This window comes from Microchirus variegatus, assembly GCF_963457635.1.
Source record: "Microchirus variegatus genome assembly, chromosome: 3".
NCBI classification, from domain to species: Eukaryota; Metazoa; Chordata; class Actinopteri; order Pleuronectiformes; family Soleidae; genus Microchirus; species Microchirus variegatus.
In genome coordinates, this window is record NC_139804.1 from 3,443,038 (window position 1) to 3,465,979 (window position 22,942).

General features: G+C 41.5%; 1 protein-coding gene across 1 annotated transcript in view; it reads left to right on the forward strand.

Annotated features, from left to right (window-relative positions):
- The window catches only part of gab2 (GRB2-associated binding protein 2), a gene marked incomplete at both ends in the record, with an annotated part of 67,597 nt that overhangs the window by 36,836 nt on the left and 7,819 nt on the right, over positions 1-22,942 (forward strand). The window contains one exon of the mRNA XM_083886280.1: positions 20,523-20,751. Coding sequence (XP_083742406.1) covers positions 20,523-20,751 — 229 coding nt within the window. The remainder of the gene's footprint in view (positions 1-20,522; positions 20,752-22,942) is intronic.

The following is a 22,942-nucleotide window of genomic DNA, read 5'->3' on the forward strand; positions in this document are numbered from 1 at the left end:
AAGGGGTGAGAATTGACCGAGTAATCACAGTTTTAAAATGTCCTGAACTTGACTTTTCAAAAAGTCCAAATCTAAATTTTTAACATGGCAGTCAATGGGGACGTTGACGGGAACTCTCTGCGCAATTAGGTGATTTGAAGAGAAACCGCAAGGCGTATGAAAATAAAAACAACACACAGGGTTAGCCAACAACCATAGCAACATTTTGATGTAAAAAATGTCTGTTTAAGTTGGAAATTGTGGGCAGCATTGGAGTTTGTTTGGAGATTTTAAGTGAATAATGTTCTACTTCTCACTACAGTGTACACTCTAGCTACCGCCCACGCACGCAATACACACCCATTATAAAAATTAAAAACGTAATTTTTTTTTGCAAAACTTAAACTGCGATTGTGGAAAAACCGTCATATGTATCGAAACCGTGACTTAGGTGATAAAAGTCCCAAGTCTTGTGACCCGTTTAAAGTTAAAATCACGTTTCTACGTGAAAGTATGACGACACTGTGAGGCTCCAAAGCGGGCTTGGTTTGTCGACTTTTGCCGTCCATTTCCCATTCATGTCTATGTGGAACTCGTTAAGGGTTTTTCGCGATTTGTGTCGCCATGGTTACGCGAAACCCTTATAAAAGTCATAGCACACGATTCCCGATCAAACCGCACGTTTTGATATAACTTGTGTCAGGGTTTTCTCAAAGCTGCGGGACGAGTTACGCGGCAAACTTTTGGCGGAAGAGGAAAAATAAGCGGAATAAACGCATCGAATTATAAGAGATGCTTGCTCCGCAATGCATTTAGGCCTGAACTCTAGTTCTACTAGAGTTGAGGCCCTAAATGCATTGCGGTGCAGGCACCTAATAAACGCGTCGAATTATAAGAGATGCTTGCTCCGCAATGCATTTAGGCCTGAACTCTAGTTCTACTAGAGTTGAGGCCCTAAATGCATTGCGGTGCAGGCACCTAATAAGAATTTGTACAATTTCAATTTAAATCTATGCTCTTCATCATCACTATGCTCTTCATCATCACTATGCTCCTCTTCATCACTGGGCTCCTCATCACTGTTGTGTACGCGGTCTTGTGTACGCGTTTTTACAATTACAATAGGTTCCTCGTCACGAGTGTAACGAGGACCCTAATAATAACCATTATTTTTTAAAGTAGTAATTGTATTTTAGAAGATGTTTACTCACAATTTAGTCATAATTATGACATTTTATCCCATAATTCAGACATTTATCTCATAATTTCGAGTTTTTATCTCATAATTGACGTTTTATTTCATAATTATGACGTTTTATGTCATAATGATTACGTTTTATCTCATAATTCAGACTTTTTATGTCATAATTATTACGTTTTATCTCATAATTATGACGTTTTATCTCATAATTCAGACTTTTTATGCCATAGTTATGACATTTTATCTCATAATTTCGACTTTTATCTCATAATTTCGACTTTTTATCCCATAGTTATGACATTTTATCTCATTATTTCGACTTTTTATCTCATTTTGACTTTTTATCTCATAATTCAGACTTTTTATCTCATAATTATGACGTTTTATCTCATACTTCAGACTTTTTATGTCATAGTTATGACATTTTATCTCATAATTTTTCGACTTTTATCTCATAATTTCGACTTTTTATCCCATAATTGTGATTTTTTATCTCATAATTTTGACTTTTTGCACCTCTTTTTTTCTGGCGGAAACAGGCTTCCATAGAAAGTGTATGTATTAATATTAGAAAAAAATTATATTTGGAACATTCTTCTCGATTTAACTGTTTTTTAATTTAAATAAGGTTGTATTAGTGTTTTTATTTAAGCCCACAGAGGCTAAAAACCTGAATTTGTCCACATTTGTTGGATGTAATGAACCAGTTGGATGAGAGGAAAAAACATCTTCAAACTTCACAGATATTCTGTGTGACATCAGAGCTCGTAAAAAAAAAAAGCTCCTCCTTGTTGTTCTCATAATGCGCTGCTCATCATGCTATTGTGTTTTTATTCCTCCATCTGGCAGCTGGCGAACGTTAATCTCTGTCCACATGGTCGATCATCTGTAACATGAAAGTGTGGAATACACACACACACACACACACACACACGTATGACAACAGAAACACAGCTGTGAAGAGGGCAGTAAACGTAATGATGGGGGAATCCCCCGATGTCCAAATTCAGTAATTAGCTAAAGGTCCTCGCAGGAATCCCAGTGTGTGTGTGTGTGTGTGTGTCTGTCTGTTGACCGTAGCCAACAGGGTGTGGTTAGCAGGAGTTTATGTCATGACGGCTGCATTAGTGATGGTGGTCCCTTTTTAGTGTAAACACCACATCGGGGGTTTTAATCGGTCATCTAACTGCGTTTTCACCGCTCTTTCTGAGAAGCTTTATCAGCGACTGTGAACTCTCTCTGTGTGTGTGTGTGTGTGTGTGTGTGTGTGTCCGTGCAAATGCGATCACCTCGCTTCTATTTTTGGATCGAAAACACTGTCAAACCTTTGATGTCAAAAGATTTTTTTCTTCCTTTTTTGATGTTCCTTGAAAAACCACTCGGAAAAAAAAAACACGTTTCATTGCAAAAATCCTATTGGTGCCCCAGGGGGCGGGGGGGGGGGGTGGGCTGTCATTTTCTGAGAAACTCTGGAAATTACAGCCCGCCGGGCACAAACGGACTCAATTTGACTAGCATTTGACTTGAGTCGTTATAAAAGCAAAACGAACACATTCATCAACTGATCATGGACGTGTCTTTATTTTACGACTCTCTTATCACAAACGGCGTTTAATAATGTCGAGCAGTTATTGTTTTAAATTTCCCTCTAGAGGGTGTTTTAGATTGTGATCTAAACATCCCATAGAACAAATTGTAGCCTACATGTGTTTTGTGTTGAGTCTTGTGCTGCAGGTGTTGTGGTTTAAGGTGTAGCTAATGTTAGCATCACTCTATAAAAGCAAACTCGTTGTGGTTTAAGGTGTACCTTATGTTAGCATCACTCTGAAGAGCAAACTTGTTGTGGTGTAAGGTCTAGCTAATGTTAGCATCACTAAACTTGTTGTGTAGCTAATGTTAGCATCACTCCGAATAAGCAAACGTGTTGTAGTTTAAGGTGTAACTAATGTTAGCATCACTCTGAAGAAGCTAACAGGTGTTATGGTTTAACATGTAGCTAATGTTAGCTTCACTCTGAAGAAGCTCACGGGTGTTGTGTTTTAAGGTGTCGCTCATGTTAGCATCACTCTGAAGAAGAAAACTTGTTGTGTAGCTAATGTTAGCATCACTACTAAGAAGCAAACATGTTTTGGTGTAAGGTGTAGCTAATGTTAGCATCACTCAACTTGTTGTGTAGCTAATGTTAGCATCACTCTGAAGAAGCAAACGTGTTGTAGTTTAAGGTGTAACTAATGTTAGCATCACTCTGAAGAAGCAAACGTGTTGTAGTTTAAGGTGTAACTAATGTTAGCATCACTCTGAAGAAGCTAACAGGTTTTATGGTTTAATATGTAGCTAATGTTAGCTTCACTCTGAAGAAGCTCACGGGTGTTGTGTTTTAAGGTGTAGCTCATGTTGTGGTGTAAGGTGTAGCTAATGTTAGCATCACTCAACTTGTTGTGCAGCTCATGTTAGCATCACTCTGAAGAAGCAAATGTGTGTTGTGTGGGTAATGTTAGCATAACTCTGAAGAAGCAAACATTTTGTGTAGCTAATGTTAGCATCACTCTGAAGAAGCAAGCGTGCTGTGGTTTAAGGTGTAGCTAATGTTAGCATAACTCTGAAGAAGCAAACATTTTGTGTAGCTAATGTTAGCATCACTCTGAAGAAGCAAACGTGCTGTGGTTTAAGGTGTAGCAAATGTTAGTGTCACTCTGAAGAAGCAAAAATGCATTGTGGTTTAAGGTGTAGCTCATCTTAGCATCACTCTGAAGAAGCAAATATGTGTTGTGGTTTAAGGTGTAGCTAATGTTAGCATCACTCTAAAGAAGCTCACAGGTGTAGCCTAGAGACAAAAGCCAGGGAAGAGCCAGCTAATAGAAAAATTCAAATGTAATGGGAGGGGTTTAGCCAAAGAAGGAAGTACATACACCCATTTTAACACAAAATACGCAAATCTGGACACAAAACTGCCAAGAGTTGGACCTGGATCACTGAATAATATTACTATTTATATACAGTATATATATATATGTATATATACACTAGTTTTAACCTGAAAAAAGAACACACACATACACACAGGATGCTGGCCCACCGTCAAAACCTGATGGAACGAAAAATTTGAAATTGTAATGGGACTCAGTACATTCCCAATCACACACCGTGTGCATGTATTGCCAATGGTAAATGATTTACACTTCTAAAGAAGTAGCACACACCTATCTGGGAATTAATCAGTGGTTTGTTGCCGTCTTGCCAAAACAACTTTCCATGACAAACAATTCCAAGAAAGCCTCTGTTGACTTTGCTCGTACTGTACACAGATCTCGCCTCGAATATTTCCTTGAAATAGCGCCTTGTCTAATATGAGCGTCTTGATGTCAGCGCCGTGACGTCGGTAATAACATTCTGTGAAAATGTCCCGCGTCATTTGTGTCGTGTATGTATTAGTAATAGCCGCTTATCTGATGTGTTGCTTGTTTTATGATGCTAAACCAGGAACTAACACATCAGTATTTACAGGCACGGAAAGGTGATCTAAGTAACTGATTAATCGTAAATAGGGCTGTGTTTGTGTGTGTGTTTGTGTGTTTGTGTGTGTTGCCCTAAAGGAATGTGTCATAGCAGGATGGTTTTTAACGGAAAAAGTGTCACGGTCACTGCAGCCGTGTGGTGGTTGGATATGGTAGATTTGTGTCTTTTTAAGAAGCAAAAATAAATTTGATCTAATCATTCAAAAATATTGTATTTTATCGCTTGAAAATAATTGGTATTTTTGGTTTGTGGAAGCTGCTTAGGAAGCTGCCTGCTGATTGGCTACTGAGCTTTGGCGTCCGTCAAAATAATTGTAAATATCTAACATTTATAATCTGACGAATTTTAGATATTTACAATTATTTTGACGGATGTTGACGGGGGGAAACTTGGGGAACGAGTTCCAGACGGACCGCGAACTCCAAACCTGTGACGACTTCCGGATCAATTGAGCTGTCGCTCAAAAACTCAGTAGCCACTCAGCAGGCAGCTTCCTTAGGTCCGCCCACAAACAAAAAAACCATGGCGTAAAGAACAAATGAGGGAGCACATATAACAAACGAGGGAGCATAAAGAACAAATGAGGGAGGATTAAGAACAAATGAGGGAGTGCAAAGAATAGGTAAGAGAGCGCAAAAACAAACGAGGGAGCGCAAAGAACAAGTGAGGGAGCGCAAAGAACAAATGAGGGAGCGCAAAGAACAAGTGAGGGAGCGCAAAGAACAAGTGAGGGAGCGCAAAGAACAAATGAGGGAGGATTAAGAACAAATGAGGGAGGATTAAGAACAAATGAGGGAGTGCAAAGAACAAGTGAGGGAGTGCAAAGGACAAGTGAGGGAGCACAAAGAATAAGTGAGGGAGCACAAATAACAAGTAGCGCAAAGAACAAATGAGGGAGCACAAAAAATAAGTGAGGGAGCGCAAATAACAAGTAGCGCAAGGAACAAATCCGGGAGTGCAAAGAACAAATGAGGGAGCGCATAGAACAAGTGAGGGAGCGCAAAGAATAAGTGAGCGAGCGCAAGGAACAAATGAGTGAACGTAAATAACAAGTGAGGGAGCGCAAAGAACAAAAATAATAAATGAGGGAGTGCAAAGAACAAATGAGGGAGTACATTTGCAGTGCCTTTATCGGCGGTATTGTGTATCTGTGGGATTTGTAATAGTGATGAAGCGTCTCAGACGTACATGTGATACTTACAGAGGAGGCGGATTTTCGGCTTCAGATTGTCACTGTTTTTGGGGTTTTCCACTGGGCCTGAGAACATTAGATCTGTCGGTTTGTTTCTCACCAAAAAAACACGAGAAGCACAAGTACCATATTATACAGAGTAGACATCATACGTAAAATGCCGACAAAAAGGGCTGCTATCGTCAGACGCTGAAATTCACATTTACCACAGCGTTTTGCGGCCGTAGCGTTGGACACCGTGCACAATGTCACGTTTGTTGTTCTAACGTAGCCTGCGGTGCTAGCGTGAAGACGAAAATATTTGTGTTAGCTGTACAATAGCACGCATTAAAGGAGTGTTTGTGTCTCGCTAAGACTCTTAAGGTCATCGCTGATATCAGTGTCTTGGGTTTTTTTTTTTTTACTTTGTGGGAACTGTGAGTTAAGCTAGCAAGACGCGACCATTCAAAGTTATACAACGTTCCTTAAACACTACCAGTTATATATGTATATATATATGTACATATACTTATATATGTGTATATACTGTACATTTATATATATGTGTGTATATATAGTATATAAAAATATCGCGCTTTAAATCAATTTTCTCTTCATTTTTAGAAATAACATTTTTGCATTTTTTAAACACTCTTAGAAATAAGGGTTCCAAAAGGGTCCTTCTACAAGGGCTGAGGTTCTACCTGGAATCATTTGCTTCTGAAGAAAGGGTTTTTCAAGGGTTCTTGGTAACACTAATGGTTCCAGTAAGAACCATTTTGATCCAGAGAACCCTTTAAAACCCCTTTCCTGAATAAAGGGTTTAAAAAGGTTCTTGGTGGAACCGTCCAAAAGGGTTCCAGGTGGAACCTTTTAAAGAGGTTTCTACCTGGAGCCTAAAAGGGTTCTCCTATGAGGACAAGCCGAAGAACCTTATACGGTTCGACTTAGCACTTTTATTTCTAAGAGTGTATACTCTTAGAAATAAGGGGTTCCAAAGGGGTCCTTCTACAAGGGCTGAGGTTCTACCTGGAACCATTTGCTTCTGGAAACATTTGCTTCTGAAGAAATGGTTTTTCAAGGGTTCTTGGTAACACTAATGGTTCCAGTAAGACCCATTTTGATCCAGAGAACCCTTTAAAACCGCTTTCCTGAATAAAGGGTTTTGAAAGGGTTCTTGGTGTGAACCCTCCAAAAGGGTTCCAGGTGGAACCTTTATAAAAAGGGTTCTCCTATGAGGACAAGCTGAAGAACCTTATATGGTTCTACTTAAAACTTTTATTTCTCAGAGTGCACTACAAACAGAAGTTAAATGATGGGTTTTGACGAATGTGATCATTGCAGACTGCGGCGCTTGAGAAGAATGGAACTCAATCCTTTGCGCCATTTAATTTTAAGTATTTGAGTATTTTTTCTTTTTTGTCTTCGCTCTGACAGAATCTCTCGATCTATCGTTTCACGGTTATCAATTATAATCGTGAATTGTCGCGGGGTCGCGCGTCGCTTCTCCTAAGGTTTAAATCAAATTAAATTAAATAAACACAAACAATGCCGTTGCGTCTCCTGCGTTGCTGCGTGCACACACGAGCTTTCCGCCGTCTCCCCTCACAAACTGCCCTTTGTTGGCATTGATTTTTTTTTTTTTTTGCTAAAATAATGAGGCTCCATGGCACTGGAAGGTCAGGTTTCTTCTGCACCAGAGCTGTCTGCCAGAGCTGGGCGACGACGATGCTGCTGCTGCTGCTGCTGCTGCCGCACATCCCATTATTATACCAGCAGCATCTGAGGGATGTTTGGAAACCAGAGATTTAAAGAATGCACCCAAGAATCATCAAAGACCGAGGAGAATAAATGAATACTGCTTTTACGGATTTTAGACCGCGTCGTGTTAAATGATGCACTTGGACGGACTGAGGCTGTGGTTGCCACGCCCTGATTTCAGAGTGTGGATGCAGCAGCAGCAGCAGCAGCAGCAGCAGCAGCAGCAGCAGCAGCATCAGCAGCAGCAGCAGCAGCACCTTCACACATGCATGGATCATGTTTGTCTGTTGGTGGGTGTTGGCTCTGTTGTTGTGTGTCCGACCCCCACCACCACCCTCCACCCTCCAACCCCCCGAGCACAATCTAATGAATGGAACATCATCTCGTCAATCATGTGCTTTGTTTGTTCCCTCTCTCTCGCTCTCGCTCTCTCTTGTCTGTTTGAACTCAGAGACATGGATCATCTGGACTAAAGCCCAATTTATACTCCTGCGTAAAGTGCTCTGCGTAGCTACGCAGAGTCCTCTGCGTCGACGCAGAACCTGTCGAAGAGCCTCTGCGTCGTCTCCGGGTGCACGGAATATTTTTTAAGTGTCCGTCACTCCGTCAAGGGACTACGGAGACGGCAAGAGCTGCGATTGGTCCTCAGGACAGGCCGAGCTAAGCTGCTCTGTGCCGGCTCTCAGTGCGCTCCGGGCGTCCTGACAGAGGCGGAGCTGATCCCCGCCGATAACGCCGCTGCCGAACTATAAATACGTCATATCTTAACACACACAGCACATGTTTAGACTCTAAATGGCCAATTTATTGCCTCAAATTATCTTAAAACTGCGCTCCGTCACACAGAAAAGTGAGAAACGGCCACTGTTTCAACAACAACAGTCTTTCTCTCTCTTTCTTTCTCGGACGCCATTGCTCACTGTAGCCAGAAGCACAACAACCTTGCGCAGCGACCCCTACTGATCGGGCGGGAAATTGCAGCGAGTGTCCGTCACCACGACGCAGAAGTATAAATGCTCGAGGCGTCTCCGTGGTGACGCAGACGGATAACGCATACGCAGTCGGAGAAGTATAATGTGGCCTTAAGGGATGAGGTTTTTTACCCATCAGCGCTCCGTTTTGTGGCCTTTTCTCCGACGTCGCGCTCATTTTTGAGGCCGTTATCGCGCATTAAAACTCTTGATATTTGGCACAGAGGTCAGGTCGCTGAAAGATGCGATAGTGACATAGTGGCAAAAACCCCAGGGCTCTATAGCGCCCCCAGAAGTTGGGTAATGCTCAGACAGAAGTTGTATATTTTTGACGCTATATTTTTTGATGCTAAATATTTGATTTTTATCAATTGTGTCTAAGTCGCACATCGTTGTTACAATTTTAACCAAACGTGGTACACTCGTTGCTCTCATGATTCAAATTTTTTTTTTAAAATGTACTTCCTTTAGCTCCACCCACACAGAAGTCAGCCATTTTGGAAAAACAAAAATGGCTAGTCTACGTATTTCTTCTTTTTGTGACCTTTTCTCCGACATTGCGCTCAACTCTTAAAATCTGGCATGGAGGTCAGGTCGCCGAAAAATGCTATAGTGGCATAGGGCACAAACCCGTTCCTAGCCCCAGGGCTCTATAGCGCCACCAGAAGTTTGGTAATGGTCAGACGAAAGTTGTATATTTTTGACGCTACATTTTTTGATGCTAAATATTAGATGTTTTTCTATCGAACTTATATCAAACTTGGTACATGTGTTGCTCTCGTGATTCCAAACAAATTTCTAATGTACTTCCATTAGCTCTGCCCACCCAAAAGTCGGCCATTTTGGAAAAACTAAAATGGCTAATCTACTTATTTATTCTTTTTGTGGCCTTTTCTCCAACATTGCGCTAATTTTTGAGGGCATTATCGCGCATAAAAATTCTTGATATTTGACACAGAGGTCCGGTCGGCGAAAAATGCGATAGTGGCATAAGGCGCAAACATGCTCCTAGCTCCAGGGCTCTATAGCGCCCCCAGAAGTCGGGTAATGGTCAGAAAAAATTTGTCAGATTGGGACAAAATTTGGAGAATTTGTCTGGCTTAATCCAAAGTTTCTTCGCAAATTTTTGGGAATTTTTGACACGAGAGAAAGTGGCCAAAATTGCGTTAAATGCTAAATATTATTATAGATTTTTTTTCTCTGTCTAAGTCATACGTAGTTCTTCCAAATTGAACCAAATTTGGTACACTCGTTGCCCCAAGTACTTCCTTTAGCTCCGCCCACCCAGAAGTCGGCCATTTTGGGAAAACAAAAAAACGCAAACTCATCCTAGCACGTTTGAGCTAGCCACGTCAAACTTGGTACATATGTTCTTAACAAGTTAACGTTTAAAAGTTATCTAAGGATTTCCTCTACGTCAGAAGGCGTGGCCTCAGCACCCACAAATTTGACGTTAAAATTGTCATCGGCTATGAGAGTTTGTTTTTCCCCGTTGTGCCTTTCCCTTGGAAGCAGTTCAGCGTTGTTCTTCACTTCGGCTTCTAAATCAGCATCTCCAGCAGCAGGAGTTTTAAATAAGAGATTGCATTTATTCAAGTAAATTCTCAGACGGCGTTCACATTAAGCTACAGCTGTGAAGCCAGAGTGATAACTCGATAACCACAACACGCGCGCCTTTAAACTCGTCTTAAGTGAAATTCATCAGCTTTCTCTGTGACTGCGCTCTTTGGGAAAATAATAAAAATGCGCATAATCCACTTCTTAAAGGTCCTCATGTGCCTGTGCTTAGCAAAGATTTGCGCTCAGTCTGTCCTCACTGTGCCAACAATGATTAAAGAGGAACTGACTTGAGAGATAGTAAAGCTGTGGTCAGTGTTTTTTTTCTTTCTTTCTTTCCTCAGTGCTTGGGAAATGTCAGTTAAACTGTGACTCAATGACTGGCAACACATAAACCTCCCTCTGACTAGACACGGATTTACATAACGTTACGAAACCCTTTTCCCTTCTTTCTTTGAAGGAGTTCGAGGAAACGTGTAAGAACACGCGGTTTCCAATTGAAAACCACTGTACGTTCTTTTTCAGGCTTTTTCCATTCTCGCAAAAAAAACATCTCGACAGATTTCGTTGTTTTTGGAAGCGAAAATGCTCAGATAACTCCTCTATGATTGAGATGACCAAAGGTCAAGGGTCAATGTGAACATATAAAGCATGTTTTTGGCCTCTTCTTTAAAAAAATAACAACAACAACCAGGGGGTGGGAGACCTAGTTACTCTTTGGGATCACATCAACCTGTGAGACTGTAGTCACATGGACCGACATGAACTACATCTATATAACTTTTACTCTACTGTAATTTGTATTTGTCGCATTATTAGCAGAGATATTTGCAGAGCTGTGCCCTTTAAAAACACTTTAAAAATCAGTATAATAGCATATTTAATCATTTTCAGTTCTGTTTTGTGATTTTATTTTGAATGAAAACAGATCTCTTGATTTACATTAGGCTGAAATGTTATAATTAATAATGAATGAATGAATTGTTATTGATCAATAATTGGCAAATGTATGTTGCGTACCCCAGCTTTAAGTGGGTTTCTTTAAGTGGTAGTTTTTTTCATCTAGTCGGTTATTTGACTAAACTCTTAGAAATAAAAGTGCTAAGTAGAACCATATAAGGTTCTTCGGCTTGTCCTCATAGGAGAACCCTTTTTGGAGGGTACCACACAAAAAAATTGTGGTCCAAAATTTGCCAATTTTTTCAGAAAAAAAAATTCTGGGTCCAGCATTTGACAAAAACGTCATACTATAGCATGTCGTCTAAAATGTAACAATTTTTGTGAAAAAAGTTTTTGTTCCAAAATTTGACATAAGCGTCATACAAAACCTTTTCTTCGGGAAAGGGTTTTTCAGAAGCAAGTGGTTCAAGGCAGAACCTCAGCCCTTGTAGAAGAACCCTTTTGGAACCCTTATTTCTCAGAGTGTATAGATCCACTGAGCCTTATCCAGCTTTGTTAACTGATGACCAGGCTGCAGATGAACTATTTAGTCCAGACTCAAAGAAGAAGCAAACACACTTGTGTTTATTCAAATTCTTTCGAGGTGAAGTTTACTTTGAGTTTTGTTTTTTTGATTTTTATCCTCCAACTCATATTTTGCCTCAAGTTTTCAACTCCAGCTCACGTCCTCCCAAACTGTTTCATAGCTGGAGTATTTGTCGGCTCTTCTTCGACATGCAGAAAGGAGGTTGTTGCATAAAAATTGCATTTATTTAGTTGTTATCTTTTGGACCTGCTACACGGTTGGCGTAGTGGTTAGCGCTCTTGCCTTTGCAGCAAGAACTCCCACAGTCCAAAAACATGCAGATTTAGGTGAATTGGTCACTCTAAATTGACCGTAGGTGTGAGAGTGAATGGTTGTTTGTCTCTATGTGTGGCCGTGTGATGGACTGGCGAACTGTCCAGGGTGTGACCCCACCGCCCATCGCCCTATGTCAGCTGAGATAGGCACAGCACCACGACCCTCTGGTGGAGGATAAAGCAGTAGATAATGGACGATTTAGACCCTGACCCCTTGTTCTGAAGTGACTGATCGGTCCTAAATGTGGAAAAGTGGTGAAGCACTGGCGCTCACATGACGCCGCGGCGGTGTTAGCGCGCTCTTGTGTTATCCACGCGTAATCAGACTCAATCTGTGAATCTTTGCGTGTCTGATCTTTGTTATTTTTAAAGAGGATGAAACAGCCGTGTGGTCTTTTGTTGCACATCAGCACAGCGAGGATGACATTTCCCCCTCATCCTCATCCTCATCGCCTCTTTAACCCAACCCTGACCACCGTCTCCTCCTCTATCCATCCAGTATCCATCCCCCCCCTCTTCCTCTTCCTCTTCTTCTTCTTCTTCTTCTTACCACACATGCAAATGGACTCCACTATGCGGCCTCCCGGGACTGCAGCACTGTTGCTTTAAAGAGCCACTGCCCCTGCAGATGCATGGAGGGAAAACAAATAATGCATGTGTGTACTTAAAGCTTTCGCAGGGGAGGGTCGTCGTGTTTGTTGGTGGAGTCTCGTCCTCGGGTCGTTTAATAACAACATTTCTTCATGTCTTCTCCAGCCCCTCCCAACTGTTGAGCTTTGATATAACGCACACACACACACACACACACACACACACACACACACACACACACACACACACACACGTCATGAGACAGATTACCTGGGTGGGAATGAGCAAAAACCTGATCCTAATACCTAATTCCACGGTGTAATTCCAGGTTCAAATGTTTGTTTGTGCGCCACTGGGAATGTGTTTAATTCAATCAATCGTGGGTCAAATGACTCACACACACACGTGTTTTTATCAGCTTCAGTGAGAACATTTTCCTTTGTTCTGCTCAGTTTCTGCCACTTCTGGCCCAACGAGGGCTGAAACAATTGATCATTACTGCTATTTTGGTCGTCGATTTTTCTGTTTGAGGGGTTTTTTTCGTTGTCAGAAGAAGATTTATGATCGTTTTAGCTCTTTAAGTGTAAATATTTTATGTTTTCTTTGCTCCATATAACAAAAAAAATAATTAAAACTGAATCTATGGAGTTGTTGCAGACTGCAAAACGTGTTTATGTTTTGAAATCATGTTTTGGCATGTGGCGCCACCTGCCACCGTCTACCAATCATTGCAGCTAGTAGAGTTTCAGTTGCCCGAGCAACCACGGGTTGCCAGTTACGTCGGAAAACGAAACCTAAAAGACCTCGGTATTTGTCGCGCTGCTCTTTTCCTTTAATAAACAGACCGCTCCAGTTCCACTGTAGGCACGCTAACCGGCCCTAAAAGGAGCTAACGCAGCTAACGGAGCTAGCTGGTATACGGTGTCGTGGCGCATAAACATGACGTCTTTTTCCGGTCAGTCGTCGCGGAAACGTGTCGTGCCTTAACCTTTTGCACAGCACTATTAAAGATGCAAAATAGTTAGCTCTTTTAAGCTAGCTAAGAGCGCTATGGAGTTGTTGTTGTTGTTTTCTTTTGCGTCCTCTGACTCATTTTGCGTCCGGCACGTCCACAACGCCACAGTTCGCGCACTGAGTTTTGTGTGAAAGAGGCGTCAGGGTCCTCAGAATCAAGGTAGCTCGTTTGTTTACACGTTGTTTTGCAGCAAAAGTAGCTGTCGACGGTGCAGAAATAGCGACGCGGACCCACAGCTGCTTAGAAGAAGAGCAGCTAATATTAATAGTCTGATTTCTTTGTATACGGCTTAATTATCCTTTTTTAAAGTGACCTTCTGCCACTTTATCCTGCACATGAGGGTCCCGGGGGCCCCTGACGTAGGGCTAAAGGCCGGGTTACACCTTGTCCAATTTGCCTAATCCCAAAAATCTGCATGTTTTTGGACTGTGGGAGGAAACCGGAGAATTTGTATGCAACCTCCGTGCTTTTTTTTTATAGTATTATTTATTTGTTCTTTTTGCGCCGTCTCTCTCTCTGATAACGTCCCTGTGATTCGTCTCCAGATGGCCACAGAGTTCATGGGTAAAAAAAAAAGTCTTGTTCTGTCTCTCAGATCACGTTATGCTGAAAGGTTATATGTGGGAATCATCGATCCGCCAGAGCCAAAAATATGCTCCCGTCTTTAATATCCTACACTGGTGCTTTTATTCCAGGTCTCTCAGGTAGACGGACGCCCTTTTTCTTCAAGGTCAACGCTGTCGGATCAAACCTCTGTGTCGTAAGATGACCTCACGCAGAGCCTGGACTTAACCCAGGTTAATTTGCAGAGTAGCTAAACGGGCAATATTTTTAAAGTGCAATCTCTTATGAAAACCATTAAGGAAATTGCTTCCTTTTATTTTTCCTTTTACTCAAATTGAAGTCAGGTGGACAGCGTTAGCTTGATTATCTTTTATGTAATGTCTTCGATGAAAGGTGCGCGACAAAAGAACGTCTTATTGAGAACATTCAGACGCCTCCTGCTTTCCGATTCAATCGGTCATTTCTTCTATTTTTACATCTCTATTCCAGATTAGATTATCGTATGTCCTCGTCTAATTCTGGCCAGGCTGAGAGGAAATGAGCGGTCCCACAAAGACGCCGTTGTTCCGCAGCGATCGGGTCGGTTTCTAATTCAAGCCTCGGCAGCCAGCTTCTATTAGATTATGGTTGGCGGAGCAGATGAGACAGTAGGTGATGTATTACGGTGGCGTAATTGGAAGATTGCCGGTGAACTTAGGGGCTCTTTGACCCAGAAAGAGCCATGTGTCGCTCACCGAGCAGAAATGATGTTTGTTTGGAGCTGGAGAACGTCGTGGGAAGAGCTTTTGAAGTTAATTTGATCAATTGTGGGTGAAAACTTCTCGAAAAATCCTCGTTTTTATTACCGTTAAAGGTGCAGTACGTAATAAATCTAAAGCAAGTGGCCGTAAAATCAGACTCAGGAATAATGTTCATATAACAAACTGAACTCACCAACAACAACAGTACAGACAAAATATTTGCATTAAAAAAAACATTTTGCAGACTGCAAATCGTGTTTATGTTTTGAAATCATGTTTTGGCGTCATGTGGCACCACCTACCGCCATCTACCAATCATTGCAGTCAGTAGAGTCTCAGCTGTCGAGCAACCACGGGTTGCCAGTTACGTCAGAAAACTTTAGCTAAGCTAGATGTTAGCTAGCTTGGCTAACATCAGTTATTATTATTATTATTATTATAATGGCTGATGTTAGCTAGCTTAGCTAACATATTAGCTGGCTTAGCTAACATCAGCCGAGACAAAAAAAAAGCTTACGTTATTTCCAAATACTTATTCACCTAGTTAGTTAGCTGATATGTGTGTAACATCACTACTACTACTACTAATGATTACAAATTTGTTTAGGTGGAGCTCATAGGCTCAATCACAAATATTTTGCAGACTGCAAATCATGTTTATGTTTTGAAATCGTGTTTTCAGTCAGTAAAGTCTCAGCTGCCGAGCAACCACGGGTTGCCAGTTACATCAGAAAACTAAACCCAAAAGACCTTGGTGTTTTCAATTTGAATGTAGTAACCGTTTTTGTCCGCATTCTTACATATGGCGCCTTTAACTATATGATATAAAAATAATTAAGATATCAAATGTCGCGGCACATTAGCGGTGGATTCACTGGTTTTTATTTTCTGCTCCGTGTTGTGGTCGTATACAACCGACCGACCAACTGACTGGTGACATCTATCATCAGAGCCATTAGTGTCAGTGATGAGCGAGGCAGGCTCTTCCATCAGCGAGGGCCGGGCGCCGCCGCTCGTCTTTCATGTCGTACAGCGACAGCGTCGTAAAGCAAAGTAGTTCATGGGGAAAAAAAATAAAAAATCAGAATACACACTTCATGATTAATGATTCAAATGAAGAAGATTGTGTTTTTAAACTCTAGTGTAATCTGTGTGTGTGTGTGTTGCATTATTAGCAGAGATATTTGCAGAGCTGTCTGCTTTAAAATTACATTAAATATCAGTGCAATGATGACATAGTTAATCATTTTCAGTTCTGTTTTGTGATATTCTTATGAATAAAAACTAGTGCTGGGCACATTAACAGCGGCTAACGGCGTCAAAGTTAGCACGCATTAACGCACAAATCGTTTCCATGACGACTGACTGGAAAAAGACGAGCGTGACGTCATGTTTACGTGACTCCCGATTGTAAAAATGAGTCTCTAAAGTAACGCTAAACTTTAAAAACAGAGGCACACATACACATTACACAGGTATGCTAGTCATTTGTAGCTCTTTACTGTAGATGCGCTAACAGGCGCTAAAGGAGCTAACGGAAAACCGTGCCTGGACTCCAATGCTGCGGCACGTAAACATGATGTCACGCGCGTCTTTTTTACAGTCAGATGTCATGGACGCGCGCCATCCGCTAACGTCGACGCCATTAACATGCTAACGTGCCTAATAAAAACGTGTGAGGGACAGTTTAAATTCGTTTTTTGGTCTCTTGATTTACGATACGCTGAAAGGCTATCATTTAATTTTTATTGATCAATAATTGGCGAAATGTGTGTTGCGTACGCCAGCTTTAAGTGGGTTTCTATGCTAGTCTTTATTTGACTAGATATAATTCCACCGTTTGAACTGTGCATCATCACCTCTGTGTTTCTCAGTCACTTCTGTTGTACAGCTGGAGTATTTAGTATAGTATAGTCGACCAGAAAACACACTTAAAGGTGCCATATGTAAGAATGTGGCCAAAAACGGTTACTACATTCAAATTCAAAATACCGAGGTCTTTTAGGTTTCGTTTTCTGACGTAACTGGCAACCCGTGGTTGCTCAGCAGCTGAGACTCTACTGACTGCAATGATTGGTAGACGGCGGTAGGTGGCGCCACATGACGCCAAAACATGATTTCAAAACATAAACATGATTTGCAGTCTGCAAAATATTTTTTTTTAATGCAAATATTTTGTCTGTACTGTTGTTGTTGGTGAGTTCAGTTTCTTATATGAACATTATTCCTGAGTCTCTGTGACATATTTTGTGATATAGATTTTATTGCTTTAAATTTATTACATAATGCACCTTTAATGATTAATGATTCAAATTCACAATCAAAGATTTGTGTTTTTAAGCTCCATGAGATGAGGTGCAGCAGTGCGATGATTTTTTTCCATCGTCCGTCCGTCCTACGATGAATCAATAATATCCAGCGGTGCTCGTGGGCCCCAGTGCTCACCACCACCGCACACTGAGGATGAAAGCTTTTACAAAGCTTTTTGTGGAGAAAATGAGATGATGCCTAAACAGCCTGGGGAGGGTGGAATCACTCAGAACAATAGTGTAATTGAGGATCACTGGAGCGGGGGTTGGTGATGGTGATGATGGTGATGATGGTGGGTGTTCTCCCTCTCCCTCTTCCCTGCCTGTGTGGCTTTGGGCCTGGGCATCCTCTGGTCTGAAGACCCCCCCCCCCCCTCACCCCTCACCCCCCAGAGGCATGGATGTGACCTCATTTAGCTAACTGGCCTCCAGAATATCCCCTCACACACACACGCACGCACCCCATTTGCGTGTTTTCTGTTTTCCAGCCTCTCGCACCGTGACTCACAGAGGCCGTTTGACCCAGAACATGCTTTGTAAAGAGGGGAGGGAAACTGTGTGCACCAGGGAGGGAACGGTTGTTGTTTTTATTAGATATAATTCACATTACAAGTTACTTCTTTGGTAACTTAAGGGCCACTGCTGTGCTGAGTGAGGACCACCTTCTTGAATAAATAAAGGAAAATGAACGTCAGATGGAGAGACCAAAATAACAAAATTGCTTCTGGGATGCGGGGAGATCAAGTTGTTTTTGGAAAATATCCGTAATGTTTTTTGTTCTCTAATCTAATCTGATTTTGGCAATATCAAAGTTAACTCGTCGAATTCATCTATGTAGACTTAATATGTGAATTCTTCTTCTTATTATTATTATTATTATGGCTGATGTTGGCTATCTTAGCTAACATATTAGCTAGCTTAGCTAACATAACTGCTATGATGATTATTATTATAATGATTACAAATTTGTTTTGGTGGAGCTCTGAGGGAAGAAAATGTACGATTTACAGTTTATGTAGTCAGTAATTCACTGGTACAAGCTTTAAATGAGTAGATTTGCTGTCTTTTTTATGTTTTATTATTTAAAAAGAGGCAGTTTCCCCCGTTTATGACCAAAGAAACCGTTAATGAGAAGTTCTGGGGCTTCTTTAAATTTACATATCTCTGAAAGCGTTTTTTGTCTTGGCCGATTTTAGCTAGCTCAGCTAAAATGTTAGCTACCTTAGCTAAAATGTTAGCTACCTTAGCTAACATCAGCCGGGATAATAAAAAAAAACTTTTATTTCCAAATACTCATTCACCTCGTTAGCTGATAATTACTTGTGTGAACGTGTGTAATTAACAAACATCACTTCTGCTGCTACTGCTGCTGCTGCTTATGATTATAATGATTACACATTTGTTGTGGTGCCTGTTCTGAGGCTTATTTACAGAAAATGGCTGATTTTAATTAGAGCTGAATAAGAAAATGTACGATTTACACTTTATGTTAAGTTTTATCTTTAAAAAAGTTTTTTCGCCCGTTTAGTACCAAAGAAACCGTTAAATGAGAAGTTCTGGGGGCTTCATTAAATTCATATATCTCTGAATTTATCTTACAGTGAAACAGAGATTAGATTCAACAAAGGATGAGAGTTTTTTTCTTCCTTTCTTCCATCAGCTAGTTTTGCACACAGCACTGTGGGTCGATGGATCAGTGGATCGCCCACCCAGTACTCCCACAGCTCAGTGTGCACCCCCTCATTATGGCCTGGTGCCCAGTCTGTGTGTGTGTGCAGTATCCTCATCTGAACATTTACCTTCTCTTTGTAGACTCTAAATGCAGAAAAATGAAACAAAAAACAGGATGTTTTTTGTTGTGTTTACTTGCTGCATATTTGTCATTTTTACATTCTCTGCAGCACTTTTCCCTGCAGGGATCGATAAAGGTTTTTTTTTTTTTTTTTGTAGGTGCACGCTGTCCTCGCCGACCTACTGTGCCAAACAATGGTTCGGCTCAATAATATCAAACAAAGCACATTGTCCCCGGTCACAGAGGATCAGTCCAATCATGTGATCTTGCTCTACTCAAACCCTGCAGCCCAAAAGGATAGTGTTTTCCCTCCTCCCCTGAGACAGATCCATCCTTTCTATTGATCAGAGAGCAGACTGTGAGAGAGCTACTGAATACAAGACTCCCTGCAAGGCAAGGTCACGTAGATGAATTACAAATCTCAGACTCTGAGGGTTCTAATAGTGAATACCTTTTACTTTTACTTTATGTAGCAAAACAAACCCTACAGCATGTTTTAAAGGAGAAATATTATGCAAAATCAACTTTTTAATCATTTTAATACATATATTTGGGACTCTGGAGGCTCTATGAGTCGGCAAAGTGTGGTCTTTTGTTTGTGCATGTGAGACGCATGTGACATCATGTTTTCCGTGCCACGGCACCGGAATCCAGGCACCGTTTACCAGTTAGCTCTGTTAGCTCCGTTTGCTGCATTAGCTCCTTTAGCGGCAAGGGCAATAGTATCCGGAAGAGCCAGAAGTCCGCAAAGTGTTCTATTCTTGGCTGCACAGTGCAGCACAGAGTTCTACACAAACTTTCAGCCTCAGAGGATTTATATGTCCAGTGGATACATTTTATATCGGCAGTTAGCGGTGTTAACAATGTCAACGCTAACGCGTGACGCGTTTCCATGACGACTGGCCAGAAAAAGATGCACGTGATGTCATGTTTACATGTTTACATGCCGTGGCGCCAGAGTCCAGGCACCATTTACCAGTTAGCTACGTTAGCTGCGTTAGCACCTTTAGCGACATTAGCGCGCCTACAGTTGAACTGGAGCAGTCTGTTTATTTAAACGAATAAAGCAGCGCTACAAATAACCAGCGTACCTGTGTACTGCGTATGTGTGCCTCTGTTTTAACGTTCAGCGTTACTCATTTTAACAATCGGGAGTCACGTAAACAAGGACGTCGCTAGCGTCTTTTTTCCGGTCAGTCGTCATGAATACACGTCATGCGCTAGCTTTGACGTCGTTAGCGCCGTTAACCGCCTAGAGTCGGCAAATGACGGCTTTTCCAAATGCTAACTGTTGTTAGCTGCCGTTAGCCTCAGTGACTTTGACGTAGTTTCCTGTGTCTCATTTGCATATTTAAAGAGACAGGGCTGTTTTTATTCAGGGTGATTGAACTGCTGTGGTGCTTCATCCTTATTTTGGTATTTTGGTATTTTGACCTAAGCATGTCACAGACATGTTCATTAGGACACCAGGGAGCTAGGCTAACCTGTAGAAATAGGGTATACTAATATGTCTGCTTTTGAACCAATCAATGACTGTGATTTCTCTGGTCCGCAGACGGCAGGTTGCACCACATGCCGCGCTCCGTCGGAGCGGACGTCACCGGCTCGGCGGCACCGCTCACCGCCGAGCGCAAGTCCTCCGCCCCCATCCACTCCAGCCAGCCCGTCCTCTTCACCTTCGACGTGCCCGTGCGCCACTCGCACCACGGCTCGCTGTCCAACAGCGCGCCGCAGGACTACCTCCTCCTCCACCAGTGCATGAGCAGGAAGAGCGAGAGTGCAAGGTAAAGGTCGCGACCCCCTCAGACGTCCTGTGTCAGGGTTTCCTGTTATCCGTAAACGCGGGGGTCAGCGGACAGGTTGATGTTCAGCTTCCTCAGCTTTAGAAGCCCCAGTCTCCCCCAAGGGTTAGAACTACTGTGTGTGCATGCGTGTGCGTGCGTGCGTTTAAGTAGTATAAGCAGTGTTTCAGGTGCTTAAATTACCTGCAACTAACGATTATTTTCTCGATTAATCGAAATCATTTGGTCGTTAAAATTTCATAAAATGCTGAATAATATCGATCAGTGTTTGACGAACCGGGTAATTATTGCGTTTTTATTGATTTCTTTGTTATTTGGAGCAAATAAATCAGACAATATTTACCTTTAAGGAACTGAAAAATCACATAAACCGGTTTTTTAGTCTTTAGAAAACACCAAAACCGAATAATCGATTATCAAATTAGTTGAATTTTAATTTTATTAATTTAGTAATTGATGAATGATCGATTAAGTTATTTATTTTAAGATTCACTGGTAAGAAAAAAACAAAACGTAAAAAATACTTTTTCGTAAAAAACGAATCAAGCAAAGATGTTTAAAATAATAAAAACACAAATTATTTCAACTTTTTTTCTCATAATGATGAAATAAAATGTTAAATTAAGAAAAACAAACAAAATCAGCGACATTTCGGGTTCAGTTCTTGGCCGAACAAAACGGAAACTACAAACATTTGAACCACTCTTTTACTAAATGTATATATGTCTTTTACACGTTTCATAATTAGTGTAGAAATTTGACGTAATTGGACAAAAAAACCAACTTGAATAAGGCTATAGAACCAAAATAAACGATAAATCCTTTGTGTTTTTCCTCCTTGAATAATCAATTTTGCCGTATTGCAAACAAATATGCTGCAGTCGGGGGGTTTGAGGATAATTGGTTCGTATATATACATAAATATGAACGCCTAGCTTGACTCAAATCCACTCCTGTGTTTCTATTAAACCCCCAAGACTGAAACAGAGCAGCTGTAATAATAATAATAACAGATAGAGGGCGTACAGTAGATGATCAGTGAGGGTTGAGGGTGTAAATCCATCACTCCTAAAGGTTTGGACCCCCCCCCGGTGGATGGAATCGCCCTCTCAGCCTCACCCTTTGGCACATAAATCTTCCCCGCGCTTGGACCTCGGGATTCAAACCTCGCAGTGCGTCTCATCTGTCGCTCGCTCGGCGGCCGCTAACGAAGACGTTAGCGTCTGTGATTTAACTTCCGAAGGAAAATTGCTCCAGTGACCAACGGTGTGAATTAATCTGTGTATAAAAAAAAAAAAAAACACTCACTCACTCAGTCATTCATCATTGATTGATTATTGAAATCCTGACGAGCAAAACGCTATGTCGATATTAATCGTGTCACTTTGATGCATTATTCATGTCAAACCCTTACATTTATAATCGAGACGCATTAGAAGGCTACAAGGGGGGGGGGACGGGGTCGCTAATGCATATGCGCGCGGTCTCGGGAGCGATTAGCGTCGACGCGAAGGAATGACTCATTGATTGGTATCGTAGCTTAGCCTTAGCGCGACGTCGGCTCATTGCTCAGCTAACTGGGCAGAAATGCTGTACTTCTGAAGGTCAAGGCCCCCCATGGAATAAATGAGGCGTGTGTGTGTGGGGGGTGGGGGGGGGGAGGTGTTCTCTAACCGCTAACGTAGCGTTGAAAACACGTAAACAAACGAGCTTCGCTTCCAAAGACGTAAACAAACAAAAACCCGAAGTGGAATAGTTGTTGTGCTTCGGCTGCTGCTGCACAGAGGTGGTCAAGCTCTGGTGATGCAGTCAGCACAAGTGCACTGTTGTGTTTGTTAATGTGCTGCAAACCTTCAGACGGGAAGTTTAAACTCACCCTGAAGTGCTGCAGTGCCATCTAGTGGCCGTTTGGGGTTTTACACCAAAATGGCATAAGTTGATGTGAAAAACTCTTACCTCTTCGGCTTTCGACCAAGTATGAGTATTGTTTTTATATTTTCTATAGAATTTTATTGTTTTATTATTTGTTCTTAGGTCTATTAGGTCACATGTCTTTATATTTTACTTGTTTTATTTATTTATCTTTGATGTACAGCACATTGTTTCGGCTGTTATACATAAAGTTGGATTGGATTGGATTTGTTTTTGTCCACAAACCAAAATGATTCACTTT